This window comes from Ricinus communis, chromosome 9 (assembly GCF_019578655.1).
Source record: "Ricinus communis isolate WT05 ecotype wild-type chromosome 9, ASM1957865v1, whole genome shotgun sequence".
NCBI lineage: Eukaryota > Viridiplantae > Streptophyta > Magnoliopsida > Malpighiales > Euphorbiaceae > Ricinus > Ricinus communis.
Genome location: NC_063264.1, coordinates 6,369,310 through 6,385,841, shown reverse-complemented (window position 1 = coordinate 6,385,841; position 16,532 = coordinate 6,369,310). Strand labels below are relative to the sequence as shown.

Here is a 16,532-nt window from a genome sequence, read left to right as displayed (position 1 = left end):
GTTATTATTTTTATATATTTATACCATTTTCATGATTGTTGTTATTTCTAAATCTCTTTCTTATAATTTCATAATATAAGTAATTTTAGGAATAATCTTGACAATTAAAACTTAGAAATTACATAACTAAATATTTTTAATAAGGAACCTTAATAATTCAAAGAACTATAATTATCAAATTAATTTGATTTTAATAGTATAGTATTTCAATTTAGTGGGTAATTATTGGGTGTTTAATTTCCTATTGTATCAAAAGCCAATTGCTCTTTAATAAGATGAATTAAAAAAAACAAACACAGAGAAGAGAAAGAAAATAAATAAATGAAAGTGTTACTCTCCAAATACATTTTTGTATATTCTCATCTCAGATAATATAAATACAACACTTTCTTCTTTCAATTGGAGCTTTCTTTCTTCTTTTCTCAGTTAAATAGAATTCCTCTCAAGCTTCCTTTTTTTCTCTCTCTAAAACACCCATTTTTTTTCTCTCTCCACATGTAACCCCAATTCTCCTTTTATATAAAATAATAACAGATATAACACTTATATTCGATCTCACAAGGAAAAGAAACCCCTAAGTTTCGATTGCAAAATATCAATTTCTTTTATCTTTTTGGTCTCCGATCATTTGTGAATAGTGATTGAAAAACCCTACTTTACTAATTCCCTCGCTGTTATTGTTTTATCGATCGATTCCCGGTTTGGTGAATTTGATCGGTCATTTTAATTTGTGCTATTTTTTTGTTTGTTTTGGCAATGCTTTTTGATTCAATATGAAGCTTAAAAGGAGGAGGTCTTTAGAAGTGGTCAGTTTTATTTTATTCACTAATTACTATGCTTTTTTTTCTTAAATTTATTTAGTGTTATTAGTTTATGGTGCAATTCATTATGAAGTGGTCAGTAATGAGTTAGTGATGTAAAGATTATTATTTAGAAACTGAATTATAATTTCTTCTTTTTGTTAATTTTTGTATAACTAATTTTGCTGTAGGGCTATTTGTCATTTCTGTTTCTATCTCTAGGGTTTTTTCTTCTCAAATTTTTATTCTATATTATATTATGAAGAATGCTTTTGTCATGTTAATTTGCTTTATTATACTGGAGCTCTTGTTAAATGGAATTTAAGTTGTTATATATATATATATATATATATTTGATTGCTTATATGATTGAATCCTCATGTACCTTTTGCAATTCTGTTTTCTGACTGTTTGCTTGACTTGAAAATATCATAGTTTCCCAATGTGACAATTTTAGTGTTTATGTTGTTTGAGCTTGATAATTGTGTCATTATGTCACTTTTTTAGGTTATCATTATAAAGAGCTTATATGGAATGACTGCGATTTTATGCATTAGGCTGTCAGCGTTTCTAGGTTTTCAGTGATCTGTTTTCAGTGATCTGTTTTAATCTTTCATTTCCTTCTCTTGTCTGTTGGAGAAGGTCTTAGAAACATAGGAGAGAGTCCGAGTGTTTATTTTCTTAAAAAATATTTTTGAGAGCCTAAACTACAAGATTGCTCAAAATGTTATGAGAATGTTGTCTGTTCAGATAACTAAGACCTATATTTGGGTTGCTTTTGTATCTTACTGCAGTTAAAACTATTATGAGCTTGACCTTTTTTCCTGTCAATATTTGACATATTGTCTGTTATGAGAGTCTCTGTGCATAAAGACAAATTAATTGCTTCTCTAGAGAACATTTATGTGAGGGTGGATTATAGGATTGAGTATGGTGATAAGTTATTTTTCAGTACTTCTCTTTTTTTTTTGTTTTCTTAACTTGTGCTCCTTTAGCATCAACTAGCTAAATTCTTTATGTCTATATTGTACCTTCACATCGCCAATGTAATGATACTTTTTTGTTAATAACTTCTAATTTGTAAATTTTTGACGACTGCAATTTGTTTCTTCATAGCATAGCTGAAGTTGAATATTTATTTCTAAACAATTTCATTTGGAAGGGATGTAAATAAGTTTTGGAAATGCTAGATGGTGTTATGTTCTTGATGAGTTGGCATTCTCTGTCGTTTTTTTTCCTTTTGTTCTTTGAACTTCTTTTCCTTGATCATTTTATTCCTACGAGTGCTTAAACCATTTTTCTTTTTTGGGTGATTTTATCAGCCTCCCAAAATCAAGTCCTTCATCAATAGCGTTACTTCTACTCCGCTTGAGAATATAGAGGAACCGCTGAAAGGTTTTGTTTGGGAGTTCGATAAGGTGACTATATAGCCTTTATATGATCGAGAATCAATGCCTGCTGTTATGCAGTTCCAGTGATGCTTTGTTTTACTTACATTTGTTTTATGTTGGTGCAGGGGGACTTCCATCACTGGGTTGATCTTTTTAACCATTTTGATTCATTTTTTGAGAAGCACATAAAACCAAGAAAAGATTTGCAGGTTGAGGACAACTTTTTGGAATCTGATCCTCCCTTCCCAAGAGAAGCTGTTCTTCAAATTCTCCGTGTTATCAGAATAATTTTGGAGAATTGCACAAATAAGCATTTTTATAGTTCTTATGAGGTATATTCTTGCCTGTTATTATTATGTGATTTTCTTTTTCTTCGTTTTCTTTCTGTTTTTATTGGTAATGAACTTGTGTAATGATTATTTATCAAGTATTTGTGAACTGTTCTTTTCTTTTCTTTTCTTTTTTTATTTATTTTTCCTTCTGCCCCATGAACCCTAAAATTTTGGCTTTCTGTTATTTGTGTTTTTGCAGCAGCATCTTTCTTTTCTTCTTGCTTCCACCGATGCAGATGTAATAGAGGCTTGCCTGCAAACTTTGGCTGCTTTTTTAAAGAAAACTATTGGAAAATATTCCATTCGAGACACTTTGTTGAATGCAAAACTATTTTCACTAGCACAAGGCTGGGGTGGAAAGGAAGAGGGGCTTGGATTGATTGCTTGTACTGTGGAAAATGGGTGTGATCCTGTTGCATATGAGTTAGGTTGCACACTTCATTTTGAGTTCTATCAACTGGATGAATCATCAAATGAGAGCCGTGCCAATGGACAGTCAAACCAAGGTCTAAAAACCATTCATTTGCCCAATGTGAATACCTGTCAAGAAACTGATCTGCAGCTCTTAAATAAGTTAGTTGCAGAATATAAAGTACCTTCCAGTCTAAGATTCTCTCTGTTGACAAGGCTGCGGTTTGCAAGGGCTTTTGGCTCTTTAGCTTCTCAACAGCAGTACACATGCATTCGACTGTATGCCTTCATTGTTCTTGTTCAAGCAAGCAGCGATGCTGATGACCTTGTTTCTTTCTTTAATTCCGAGCCAGAGTTTGTGAATGAGTTAGTTTCACTACTCAGTTATGAAGATGCGGTTCCTGAGAAAATTCGAATCTTATGTCTCCTATCATTAGTCGCCCTTTCTCAAGATCGGTCCCGCCAACCTGCAGTATTAGCTGCTGTCACATCTGGCGGGCATCGTGGCATTCTGTCTAGCCTTATGCAAAAAGCCATTGATTCTGTTATCAGTGGTACATCAAAGTGGTCTGTTGTATTTGCTGAGGCATTATTATCTCTCGTCACTGTTTTGGTATCATCATCTTCAGGTTGCTCAGCAATGCGTGAGGCAGGGTTTATCCCGACTCTTCTACCTCTCCTTAAGGATACTGATCCTCAGCACTTGCATTTGGTTGGCACAGCTGTGCATATTCTAGAAACTTTCATGGATTTTAGTAACCCAGCTGCTGCATTGTTCAGAGAGTTGGGTGGCTTGGATGATACCATCTATCGCCTGAAGGTAGAAGTATCATTTGTAGAAAATGGCTTGAAGCAACAAGGTGAAGATTCTGATTCTAGGGGGAGAAATTTGCAAGCACTTTCAGGCGCCTCCTCTGAGCTAGATAATATGCATCCATTATATTCTGAGGCATTGGTTTCGTATCATAGACGATTATTGATGAAAGCTCTGTTACGTGCTATATCCCTCGGAACGTATGCCCCTGGTAACACTTCACGTCTCTATGGATCTGAGGAGAGTTTGTTGCCACAATGCTTATGTGTAATATTTAGAAGGTCAAAAGATTTTGGTGGTGGGGTGTTTTCACTTGCAGCGACTGTCATGAGTGATCTAATTCACAAAGATCCGACCTGTTTTCCTGTATTAGAGGCAGCTGGTCTTCCTTCTGCTTTTCTAGATGCTATAATGGATGGTGTTCTCTGCTCTGCAGAGGCCGTAATGTGTATACCTCAATGTTTGGATGCATTGTGCCTGAACAATATTGGCCTTCAGGCTGTAAGAGATCGTAATGCTTTGAGGTGCTTTGTGAAAATATTTACATCTAGAACGTATTTGCGTGCCCTTGCTGGCGAGACACCAGGGTCCTTGTCTACTGGACTGGATGAACTAATGCGCCATGCTTCCTCATTGCGTGGACCTGGAGTAGATATGGTAATTGAAATCTTGAATGCCATTTTGAAAATTGGGTCTGGAGTTGATGCTTCTTGCTCATCCTCAGATCCTCCTTCCTGCTCAACTCCTGTTCCTATGGAAACTGATGCTGAAGAAAGGGGTTCTGCTCCATCAGATGTTAAGGAATCTACCAGGATGGATAGTTCAGAGCATCTTAGTGATCTTTCTGATGCTTCAATAGTGAGTATTGAGTCATTCCTCCCTGATTGTGTAAGCAATGCTGCTCGTCTTCTTGAGACAATTCTTCAAAATGCTGATACATGTCGTATATTTATTGAGAAGAAGGGGATTGATGCTGTTCTGCAGTTACTTAACTTGCCCCTCATGCCTCTTTCAGCATCAATTGGTCAGAGTATCTCTATTGCTTTTAAGAACTTCTCACAGCAGCATTCTGCTTCTCTGTCTAGAGCAGTATGCTCATTCTTGAGAGAACATTTGAAAGCCACAAATGAACTCTTAGTTTCAGTTGGAGGAACTCAGCTTGCTACAGTTGAATCTGCTAATCAAACAAAGGTTCTGAGGTATCTTGCCAGCCTTGAAGGTATGCTTTCTCTTTCCAATTTTTTGTTGAAGGGGACTACTACTGTTGTCTCTGAATTGGGTACCTCAGATGCTGATATTTTAAAGGATCTCGGAAAGACATATCGGGAAATAGTTTGGCAAATTTCTTTGTGTAATGATTCTAAAGTGGATGAGAAGAGGCATGCAGATCAAGAAACTGAGAGTGCAGATGCTTCTTCCTCTAATGTTGTTGGAAGAGAGAGTGATGATGATGCAAATATTCCAGTTGTTAGGTATTTGAACCCAGTTTCTATTAGAAATGGTACTCAATCCTTTTGGGGTGGCGAGCGTGAGTTTCTTTCAGTTCTTCGTTCAGGTGAAGGCTTACATCGTCGTACTCGTCATGGAATAGCTCGCATACGTGGTGGGAGGACTGGTCAGCACCTGGATTCTTTACACATTGATTCTGAGGCTCCGCCAAATGTACCAGAGACTTCCTCCCAGGATGTTAAAAAGAGGAGTCCTGATGTTCTTGTTCTTGAAAATCTGAACAAGCTGGCTTCCACCTCGCGCTCTTTCTTCACAGCCCTTGTGAAGGGATTTACATCACCAAACCGTCGTAGAGCTGATGTAGGGTCATTAAGTTCAGCCTCGAAAACCCTTGGCACTGCCCTGGCTAAAATATTTCTTGAGGCTCTCAATTTCTCTGGGTATTCTACTTCTGGGCTTGATATGTCACTATCAGTGAAATGTCGATATCTTGGAAAGATTATGGATGATATGGCCGCACTTACATTTGACAGTAGGCGTCGCACTTGCTATACAGCAATGGTTAATAATTTCTATGTACATGGTGCTTTTAAAGAGCTGCTCACAACATTTGAAGCCACAAGCCAGTTGTTATGGACTTTACCGCACCCTTTCCCTACACCCAGTGCTGATAATGAAAAGGCAGTTGAAGGAAATAAGCTATCTCACAGTACATGGCTGCTTGACACATTACAAAGCTATTGTCGTGTTCTTGAGTACTTTGTTAACTCAACTTCACTCATTTCTCCAACTTCTGCATCCCAGGCCCAGCTGCTTGTTCAGCCAGTTGCAGTTGGTTTATCGATTGGTCTCTTTCCTGTCCCAAGAGATCCTGAAGTCTTTGTTCGCATGTTGCAATCTCAGGTTTTGGATGTGATACTGCCTATTTGGAACCATCCCATGTTTCCAAGTTGTACTCCAGGATTTGTTGCTTCTATTGTTTCTGTTGTTACACATATCTATTCTGGTGTTGGTGATGTCAAAAGGAACCGTACTGGTGTTTCGGGAAACGCAAATCAAAGGTTTATGCCACCACCACCTGATGAGGGTACCATTGCAACCATTGTTGAAATGGGTTTTTCTAGGGCAAGAGCTGAGGAGGCATTAAGACGGGTAGAAACAAATAGTGTCGAACTGGCCATGGAGTGGCTTTTTAGTCATGCTGATGATCCTGTGCAGGAGGATGATGAATTGGCTCGAGCACTTGCTCTGTCACTAGGTAGTTCATCAGAAGGGTCTAAAGTTGACAATGTGGACAAGTCAGTAGATCTACTGACGGAAGAAGCGCAAATGAAGGCACCTCCTGTTGATGATATTCTTGCGGCATCAGTAAAGTTATTTCAGAGCAGTGATACAATGGCATTCTCATTGACTGATTTGCTGGTGACTCTTTGCAATCGGAATAAAGGAGAGGACCGTCCGAAGGTAGCATCTTATCTTATTCAGCAGATGAAACTGTGTCCATTAGACTTTTCAAAGGATTCTAGTGCATTATGTATGATATCTCATATACTAGCCTTGCTGGTTTTTGAGGATGGGACTGTAAGAGAAATTGCTGCGGAAAATGGTATAATACCTGCTACAATAGATATCCTCGTGAGTTTCAAGGCCAACAATGTATCAGCCAGTGAGATTCTTGTCCCAAAATGCATTAGCGCGTTATTGCTTATCTTAGACAACATGTTGCAGTCCAGGCCTAGAATTTCTTTTGAAGCTGTTGAAGGAAGTCAGACAGGATCTCTGCCAGATTCTTCAGTCTCTCTATCAGTTACAGAAGGACAGTTGGCTTCAGATGGTCCTGAAAAAGAAAGTGGCTCAGCATTTGAGAAAATATTGGGCAAGTCTACTGGTTATTTGACTGTTGAAGAGAGTCATAAGGTGCTGCTACTTGCTTGTGACTTGATGAAGCAGCATGTTCCTGCTGTCATTATGCAGGCTGTTTTGCAGCTATGTGCTCGCTTGACAAAAACTCACTCACTCGCACTGCAATTTCTTGAAAATGGAGGGTTATCTGCTCTTTTTAGTCTTCCAAGGAGTTGTTTTTTCCCTGGATATGACACTGTTGCTTCTGCTATAGTTCGACATCTCATTGAAGACCCCCAGACTTTGCAAACGGCCATGGAATTGGAAATACGACAAACTCTGAGTGGAAACAGGCATGCGGGGCGTACTAATCCTCGGACATTTTTGACAACAATGGCACCTGTTATCTCTAGAGATCCTGTGGTCTTTATGAAAGCTGCTGCTGCAGTTTGTCAGTTGGACTCGTCCGGGGGCAGGACCCTTGTGGTATTATCAAAGGAAAAGGAGAAGGAAAAGGACAAGTCAAAAGCATCAGGTGCTGAAGAATCTATCCGCATTTCTGAAAACAAGGTACATGATGGATCAGGTAAATGTGCCAAAGGCCATAAAAAGATTCCTGCCAACCTTACTCAAGTAATTGATCAGCTTCTTGACATAGTGTTGAAATTTCCTGTGCCGAAAAGTGAGGAAGGTTGTATAAGTGACTCAACTTCTATGGAGGTGGATGAACCTGCTACCAAGGTGAAGGGAAAATCCAAGATTGATGAGACAAGGAAAATGGAGTCTGAATCTGAGAGATCTGCTGGTCTGGCGAAGGTGACTTTTGTTCTCAAGTTATTGAGTGATATTCTTCTTATGTATGTACATGCAGTTGGGGTTATACTAAAGCGAGATTCAGAATTATGTCAACTCCGTGGGTCTAATCAAACAGATAGTCCAGGGCATTGTGGTATACTTCATCATGTCTTACACCGGCTACTTCCAATATCTACCGATAAATCTGCAGGGCCTGATGAATGGAGAGACAAGTTGTCTGAAAAGGCCTCATGGTTCCTGGTGGTTTTGTGTGGCCGTTCTGGGGAGGGGCGGAGGCGAGTAATTAATGAACTTGTGAAAGCTATGTCTGCATTCTCTAACTTGGAGAGTAATTCAAGTCAAAGCATGTTAGTGCCTGATAAAAAAGTTTTTTTACTGGCCGATTTGGTGTACTCTATATTGTCCAAAAATGCATCCTCTGGAAACTTACCTGGTTCTGGGTGCTCACCGGACATAGCAAAGAACATGATAGATGGTGGAATGGTTCAGTGTCTAACAGGTATTCTCCAAGTAATTGATTTGGACCATCCTGATGCTCCAAAGATTGTCAATCTTCTACTAAAGGCACTGGAAAGCCTGACTAGAGCTGCTAATGCCAGTGAGCAAGTTCTTAAATCTGAGGGTCTGAACAAGAAAAAAGGCATCGGGTCAGATGGAAGACCTGATAATCAAACAACTACATCAGCTGCTGGTGCAGGGGAGCATAATCAGAATAGCGGTGAAACAGCAGAACTGCCAAATGCAGAGGACAATGAAGAACAGGAAAATGAAGTTCCTACTCAAATTGAGAGTAATTATGATACACATCCAGATCTGTCGGTTCAGGAAGAAATGAGGGTAGAAATAGAAGAGACAATGGTTGCCAATCCACCCATGGAGATAGGGATGGATTTTATGCGTGAAGAAATGGTAGAAGGTGGTGTGTTGCACAATACTGACCAAATTGATATGACTTTTCGGGTTGAAAGTAGGGCAGATGATGATATGGGTGACGAGGATGATGACATGGGAGATGATGGTGAGGAGGATGAGGATGATGATGATGGAGAGGATGAGGATGAGGATATTGCTGAGGATGGTGCTGGGATGATGTCTTTAGCAGATACTGATGTGGAAGACCATGATGATACCGGCTTGGGGGATGACTACACTGATGAGATGATTGATGAGGATGATGATTTTCACGAGCATCGCGTCATAGAGGTAAGGTGGAGAGAAGCCCTTGATGGGCTAGATCATTTGCAGGTTCTTGGCCAACCTGGAGCTGCAAGCAGTCTAATTGATGTTGCAGCTGAGCCTTTTGAAGGGGTGAATGTGGATGACCTTTTTGGCCTTCGCAGACCTTTAGGTTTTGAGCGGCGGCGTCAGAGTGGTAGGTCTTCCTTGGAGCGATCAGTCACAGAAGTGAATGGATTTCAACATCCTCTGCTCTTAAGGCCATCACAATCAGGAGATCTAGTTTCTATGTGGTCATCAGGTGCGCATTCATCTAGAGATTTAGAAGCACTGTCATCTGGAAGCTTTGATGCAGCTCACTTTTACATGTTTGATGCTCCCGTCCTTCCATATGATCATGTGCCGAGTAGTCTCTTTGGTGATCGTTTGACCAGTGCAGCCCCTCCGCCTTTAACTGATTATTCTGTAGGTATGGACTCATTGCAGATGCAGGGCCGAAGAGGTCCAGGTGATGGTCGGTGGACTGATGATGGTCAGCCACAAGCAAGTAATCAAGCCGCTGTGATTGCACAAGCAGTAGAGGAACAGTTCCTATCTCAGTTGCGCAGCCTTGCTCCACCCAGTGGTCATACTGAAAGGCAGTCTCAGCATTCAGGACTGCAAGAGAGTCAACCATCTAATGATCCACCATCCAATGATGGCCAGGTAGTTTTGGAAGGTGATAACACCAGCAGTCAGCAAACTGAAGTTCAGCAACAAGAAAATGGTAATGAAGAGGCACGTCAACTTAATCCTACAGTTGAAAGTGTTTCTTTTCAAGAGCAAGTTAATCCCTCATCCTCAGTTGAAGATGCAGGTGAATGCGTACAGTTGCATGAGTCCATGTTAGTTCAAACAATTTCTCTGAACAGTACACCAAATGGTCATGATAACATGGAAATTGGAGAAGGCAATGGCATTGCTGCTGACCAAGTAGAGAGAATACCGGAGCCTGTCAACTCATCCACAGAATATCATGCTGCTCCGCATTGTGAAGGGGTTCCAGAAGAGCCTGCAAGTCTCCATGGCATGCCTGTTGAGGCTGTGGATTGTGATGTTTCTGCAAGAATGGATGGTCAGTCCAGTAATAATGTCTTCCTGGATTCTGGTTTGGTAATGCCTAATCTGGATCATACAAATGTTGATGTTGATATGAATGGTTCTGATGCCGAAGGAGATCAATCCGAGCAACCGATTACTGCTCCTGAACATGGTGTGGATGAGCCATCATCTAGGCAAGAAACTCTGGTTGCTCAAGAAGGTAATCAGACTGACCAAGCTAGTGCGAATAATGAGGCTTCTGGTGCAAGTGCAATTGATCCGACCTTTTTGGAGGCGCTACCTGAAGACTTAAGGGCAGAAGTACTAGCATCCCAGCAAGCTCAGTCTGTACAACCTCCAAATTACACGCCACCTCCTGTTGATGACATTGATCCTGAGTTTTTGGCTGCCCTTCCTCCAGATATCCAAGCAGAAGTTTTGGCACAGCAGAGAGCACAGAGGATTGCACAGCAGGCTGAAGGTCAACCTGTTGATATGGATAATGCTTCAATAATTGCTACTTTCCCTGCTGATTTGCGTGAAGAGGTTTGGAATTTTGAACTTTGCCTTTCCTTACTTGTAGAGCACCGATTATCCTTTGGTGTGTTGTTTTTTTATTTTTCGATTTCTTAAAGTTTTTTTGTTCCAGGTACTTTTGACTTCTTCAGAAGCAGTATTATCAGCATTACCTTCTCCATTACTTGCTGAAGCACAAATGCTAAGGGATCGGGCAATGAGTCATTATCAGGCTCGCAGCCTGTTTGGAAGCAGCCATAGGTTGGCAAGTCGTAGAAATGGTTTAGGGTTTGATAGGCAGACAGTGATGGACAGGGGTGTTGGAGTTACTATTGGAAGGAGAGCAGCTTCTGCTATGGCAGATAGCATGAAGGTGAAGGAGATTGAAGGTGAACCACTTTTGGATGCCAGTGCTTTGAAGGGTTTAATCCGTCTGCTTCGATTGGCACAGGTAAAGGGATATTTCAACACCATGGCTCATAGAGAACTAATCCTTTCTGGCTGGATAGTTATTTTTTGTTTCTATGCGTCTGTTCTTTATTTCAATAACTATCCTGCCAAAGTGGTTTGGAATTCTTGGATAAATATTTGGATTCGATGCAAGTTCATGCTTCCATGATCCAATGCATGTAAAAGAGGTGAACACTGTTATATTGGCCCTCGACATGTTACAAATCACGGCTTTTACCTATGGTTGGGACTGGCTAGACCAGGTATGGAGACATCATATATGTGCAAGGTTTCCATGAAGGAGGTTGATATTTGGGTTATCATGTTTAGATATTTGAAAGACTGACATATAGAAACAGTACGTTTATGCTTTTGAAGATATTTCAATTAATAATTAAATTTGCATTTGATCAATCATTCAAGAAATCTTAGATTTATGTTTCAAGTCAATGTTCTAATTTGGATTTTGTTGAACAAAATGGTTGTTAGCAAACACTTCAGTTCAGTAGGAAGCTGTCAGTTCAGTGATTGAATACAAGCAACAGCCCTGTATGTAACGGATGGCTTGCAATATTGAAAAATTTGATTGTGGAGTCTAGTATTAACAGTTTAGATCTCTCCTTTGTATCATGTTGTCAAGCCATGAGTTAACAAACATGAGTGGAAGTGAAGGCACTAACAAGCACGATATGCTTACCATCTCCGCTGCTGAAGTACGTTAGACACGTTGCCTGTTGTTTCAAAAAGTTTATGCTTAAAGAAATGTTTCCCTTTATCACTTAGTTTTGACCATATTGGATATCAAAGAGAAACCCAAGGATATACTTGACCATATTGTTCAAAAGAATAGAATACAGCTAATATTGCTCTGGTTTTCTTTTTCCTTTTTTTTTTTTAAAATTCTGGTAGTGTGTGTTTTGAATTTTATCTAGAACAATTTCTTGTTTACTTTTCAGTGTCATGGTCCTGAACATTATTTTAATGTTTTGCTAACTTACATATTGTTTCTTTCTGTGTGCCTAGCCGCTTGGGAAAGGCCTTCTGCAAAGACTTCTGTTAAACCTTTGTGCACACAGCGTTACAAGGGCTACTTTAGTTCGTCTTTTGCTCAATATGATCAAACCTGAGGCTGAAGGGTCAGTTTGTGAATTGGCTGCAATAAACTCCCAGAGGCTTTATGGCTGTCAGTCTAATGTTGTTTATGGTCGATCACAGTTGCTAGATGGTAATTCTCTTCTATCTTTTGGAATCACTATTTTCTACGCCCTTATATTTTTTTTACCTCAGTTAATCTTTGATTTTGTTATTTACAGGGCTGCCTCCTCTGGTTTTGCATCGTGTTCTTGAAATTTTGACGTATTTGGCTACAAATCATTCCTCCATTGCAGATATGTTATTCTATTTGGATCCGTCGATTGTCTTAGAGCAATCAAATCCAAAATGTTTGGAAACTAAGTTGGGTAAGGGTAAGGAGAAAATTGGAGATGGAGGTGATTCATCAAAACCTTTGGTGAATGCAGATGATGTTCCATTGATACTGTTCCTGAAGCTCCTGGATCGACCACATTTTTTGCGCAGCAGTGCACACCTTGAGCAGGTATAACTGATTTATTATCAAAGGGATTCTAAAATCTCTTGGACCTCTTTTAGTTTAATGACAGAATTATCAGGCCATGTTTTGATGTCATATATATCTTATAGCTTTGGTTTCTGTAATATAATTTATTCTCTATTGGTGGCAGGTTATGGGATTGCTTCAAGTGGTAATTTACACAGCTGCATCAAAATTAGAGTGCCGAGCCCTGTCTGGACAGGCAACCACAAGTTTGGAAAAGCAAACTGTTAGTGAAGCTTCAGGTGATGCTCAAAAAGACACTCCCTCAGAACCAGAATCTAGTCACGAAGATAAGCCTGCCAGTGTGAAATTATTTGCTTCAGATGGGAAGAGGAGTATTGGTACATGTAATATATTCCTGCAGCTTCCGCTATCTGATTTGCGCAATATGTGCAGCCTTCTTGGCCGCGAGGGGTAAAATCGAGAATTCTTCTTTTTATATCTGAAAATGTTAATTTGTGCCATCCATTATTTCTCATGCTGCATGTTTGTTAAATTTTCATTACCAATTCACTTTCATCTGTGTATGTCGTTGCTGTAATTTTCTCCTGTGATCCTCCCCTGTTCTTTTAACCAATGAATTGAATCCTAACCTCTTATATTGACCAATTCAGGTTGTCAGATAAAGTTTATATGCTAGCTGGGGAAGTGCTGAAAAAGTTGGCATCAGTTGCTGCATCACACAGGAAGTTCTTTACTTCAGAGCTTTCAGAATTAGCTCATGGTTTGAGCAATTCGGCTGTCAGTGAACTTGTCACCCTGAGGAATACACACATGCTGGGACTGAGTGCTGGTTCCATGGCTGGGGCAGCAATTCTACGTGTGCTACAGGCACTCAGCTCACTCATCTCATCAAGTGCTAATGAAAATATGGTGTTGAAGAGTGATGGAGAGCACGAGGAGCAGGCCACCATGTGGAACTTAAATGTTGCACTTGAGCCCTTGTGGCGAGAATTGAGTGAATGCATTACTGTGACAGAGACACAACTGGGTCAGGGCTCTTTCACTCCAACTGTGTCAAATATAAATTTGGGGGAGCATGGGCAGGGCACTTCATCTCCTCTTCCTCCTGGAACCCAGAGATTACTGCCTTTTATTGAAGCATTCTTTGTTTTGTGTGAAAAGCTGCAAGCAAACAACTCCTTTTTGCAGCAAGATCATGCCAATGTAACTGCAAGAGAAGTCAAAGAGTCTGTTGGGGATTCTGCTTCCTTGACCATGTGTAGTGCTGATTCTCTGAGAAAATTCGATGGTGCTGTCACTTTTGCTAGGTTTGCAGAAAAGCATCGTCGGCTATTGAACACGTTTATAAGACAGAATCCCAGCTTGTTGGAGAAATCTCTTTCTATGCTGCTGAAAGCACCAAGACTGATCGATTTTGACAACAAAAGATCATATTTCCGCTCAAGAATAAGGCAACAGCATGAGCAACATCTCTCTGGTCCTTTGCGTATAAGTGTTCGACGAGCATATGTTTTGGAGGATTCATACAATCAGTTGAGGATGCGACCTAGTCAGGATTTGAAAGGACGGTTAAATGTGCAGTTCCAAGGTGAAGAGGGTATTGATGCTGGAGGTTTGACTAGAGAGTGGTATCAACTGCTATCGAGAGTAATATTTGACAAGGGTGCATTGCTTTTCACCACTGTGGGAAATAATGCAACTTTCCAGCCAAATCCTAATTCTGTCTATCAGACTGAACATCTTTCTTATTTCAAGTTTGTTGGTCGTGTGGTAATTCTCTAGAACTAAAAATACCTGAGCTCTTTCTTCGTGTTTGTGGGTTGACCGGTTTGTGTTAGGCACATCTTTTGAACAGTTTATGCTGTGGAAATCTCTGTAGGTTGCAAAGGCATTGTTTGATGGGCAACTTTTGGATGTTTATTTTACACGGTCTTTCTACAAGCACATTCTTGGTGTGAAGGTGACATACCATGACATAGAGGCTGTTGATCCTGATTATTACAAGAATTTGAAGTGGATGCTAGAGGTTAGTGAACTAAATCATGGTCTTCTTTTCTCAACTTTCTTTATCGTGCTTTACTTACATTTGTTTTCCATGGGCAAGATTCTTGATGAGGAATGATGCATTTTATCTCTTACTGAATATCTTTTGTTTCAGAATGATGTGAGTGATATTCCTGACTTGACATTCAGCATGGATGCTGATGAGGAAAAGCACATACTTTATGAGAAAACTGAGGTACTCTACACGATAAACATTTAATGTTGTTTTGAGTTTGTATGTGTAATATCTAATCTTTTGCTTGAATATGATTACTCTGTTTGAATTCTTATCTGGTTGACAAGCTTGTATTCATTGATAGTATTTTGCTTGAATTAGGTTACTGATTTTGAGCTTAAACCTGGAGGAAGAAATATAAGGGTTACAGAAGAAACAAAACACGAGTATGTGGACCTTGTTGCTGACCATATTTTGACAAATGCTATTCGTCCTCAGATCAATTCCTTCCTGGAGGGGTTCAATGAATTGGTCCCTCGGGAACTAATTTCTATCTTTAATGATAAAGAGCTCGAGCTACTAATCAGTGGACTTCCCGAAATTGATTGTGAGTTCGCTTCTTTATGTTTGTATTTTTTGTTTGTGGTTTATTTACTTTTCTTTGTTAGTATCTGAACACTACTTTACTGCTTGCAGTGGATGACCTAAAAGCCAACACAGAGTATACTGGCTATACTGCAGCATCTACTGTTGTTCAATGGTTTTGGGAGGTTGTTAAAGGTTTTAACAAGGAAGATATGGCAAGACTGCTGCAATTTGTTACTGGAACGTCAAAGGTAGTTTGTTGAACTACTCATACCATGCTACTGTACAAGAGTACAGCTATACCCGTATCTGATAAGTTTGTGGGTTATTTGTATTCTTATATTTAAATATGCTTTAGATTTAGGTTTCTGTGACTCTAATCATCAACTGGTGGATTTTCAGGTTCCATTGGAGGGTTTCAAGGCATTACAAGGCATCTCTGGTCCTCAACGGTTTCAGATACACAAGGCATATGGAGCACCGGAGCGGTTGCCCTCAGCTCATACATGGTCTGTTACGAGTAAATGATGGATATTCGATCTTTTTTTTTCCATCTTTTGTTTGTGTGAGCCTGGCTGCTGGAAATGCGAAATCTGCCTCTGATTTGGGTTTTCTTTTCTCTCGTTCTTTTTTTTGATTATTCAGCTTTAACCAGCTTGACCTTCCTGAGTATACCTCCAAGGAGCAGCTGCAAGAACGTTTGTTGCTTGCTATACATGAAGCAAGTGAAGGGTTTGGATTTGGTTAGCCACTGGGTCAAATACCATGCAGTTAGCAGGAAATCCCAGCATTCTGTCTTCGGATTTTATGTACATGTCAGTTAACGAAAATATCCCATGATTCTTAGATCTGTTTTGAGTTTTTATTTTTACCAGTTGTGAATGAAGATAGTGATAACTGACGATTGTTTTCTTGTTGAATTCCGTCCAGATAGGGGATTTGATTTACAGATGGATAGGGAATTAGAATAACAGAAGGAAAGGCAACTGTTGAGAGGGTACGAGGCATTGTTGCTTCTGCATTGTGGAGGTGGAGGTGGAGGTGGGCAAGCGAAGCTCTGTGGTGCAGTATCAGCATAATGGGGTTTTGGCTAATGTATATCATTTTTGGGTTTTCTTGCCATGTCAATGTTAAATCTTTTTCAGAGCATACAAAAATGTTGATAGATAAAATATGTCATTTTCAATGTTCATATATTAGCCTTCTCTTTTATTCCTTAATCGATAAGCTCCTATTGGCAATTATAAATTAGAATGGGCTTGAAAAATTTCTTAAGTGGTTTGGTTGTTAAT

General features: G+C 39.7%; 1 protein-coding gene across 2 annotated transcripts; it reads left to right on the top strand.

Annotated features, from left to right (window-relative positions):
• The first annotated feature begins 405 nt into the window (after positions 1–405).
• LOC8286859 (E3 ubiquitin-protein ligase UPL1) lies at positions 406–16,460 on the top strand. Of its 2 annotated transcripts, none has more exons than XM_048379146.1 (16): positions 406–806; positions 2,123–2,218; positions 2,317–2,523; positions 2,726–10,657; positions 10,761–11,078; positions 12,101–12,302; positions 12,391–12,674; positions 12,820–13,106; positions 13,307–14,426; positions 14,536–14,682; positions 14,815–14,895; positions 15,037–15,262; positions 15,352–15,491; positions 15,643–15,749; positions 15,886–16,055; positions 16,171–16,460. In XM_048379146.1, exons 1-15 carry the CDS (start codon positions 774–776, stop codon positions 15,986–15,988), a joined length of 11,283 nt encoding a protein of 3,760 aa, XP_048235103.1. In that variant the 5' UTR covers positions 406–773; the 3' UTR covers positions 15,989–16,055; positions 16,171–16,460. The 2 variants fall into 2 exon arrangements, with proteins under 2 accessions (XP_048235103.1, XP_048235102.1); XM_048379145.1 differs by having other exon boundaries at positions 2,723–10,657.
• Positions 16,461–16,532: the final 72 nt, after the last annotated feature.

Excerpts from the sequence above, each read along its gene's own strand:
- LOC8286859 (XM_048379145.1), top strand. The coding sequence starts at position 774 with ATGAAGCTTAAAAGGAGGAGGTCTTTAGAAGTG. Across the intron at positions 13,107-13,306 it reads AGCCTTCTTGGCCGCGAGGG|GTTGTCAGATAAAGTTTATA; the intron begins GTAAAATCGAGA and ends TGACCAATTCAG. Across the intron at positions 14,427-14,535 it reads TCAAGTTTGTTGGTCGTGTG|GTTGCAAAGGCATTGTTTGA; the intron begins GTAATTCTCTAG and ends AAATCTCTGTAG.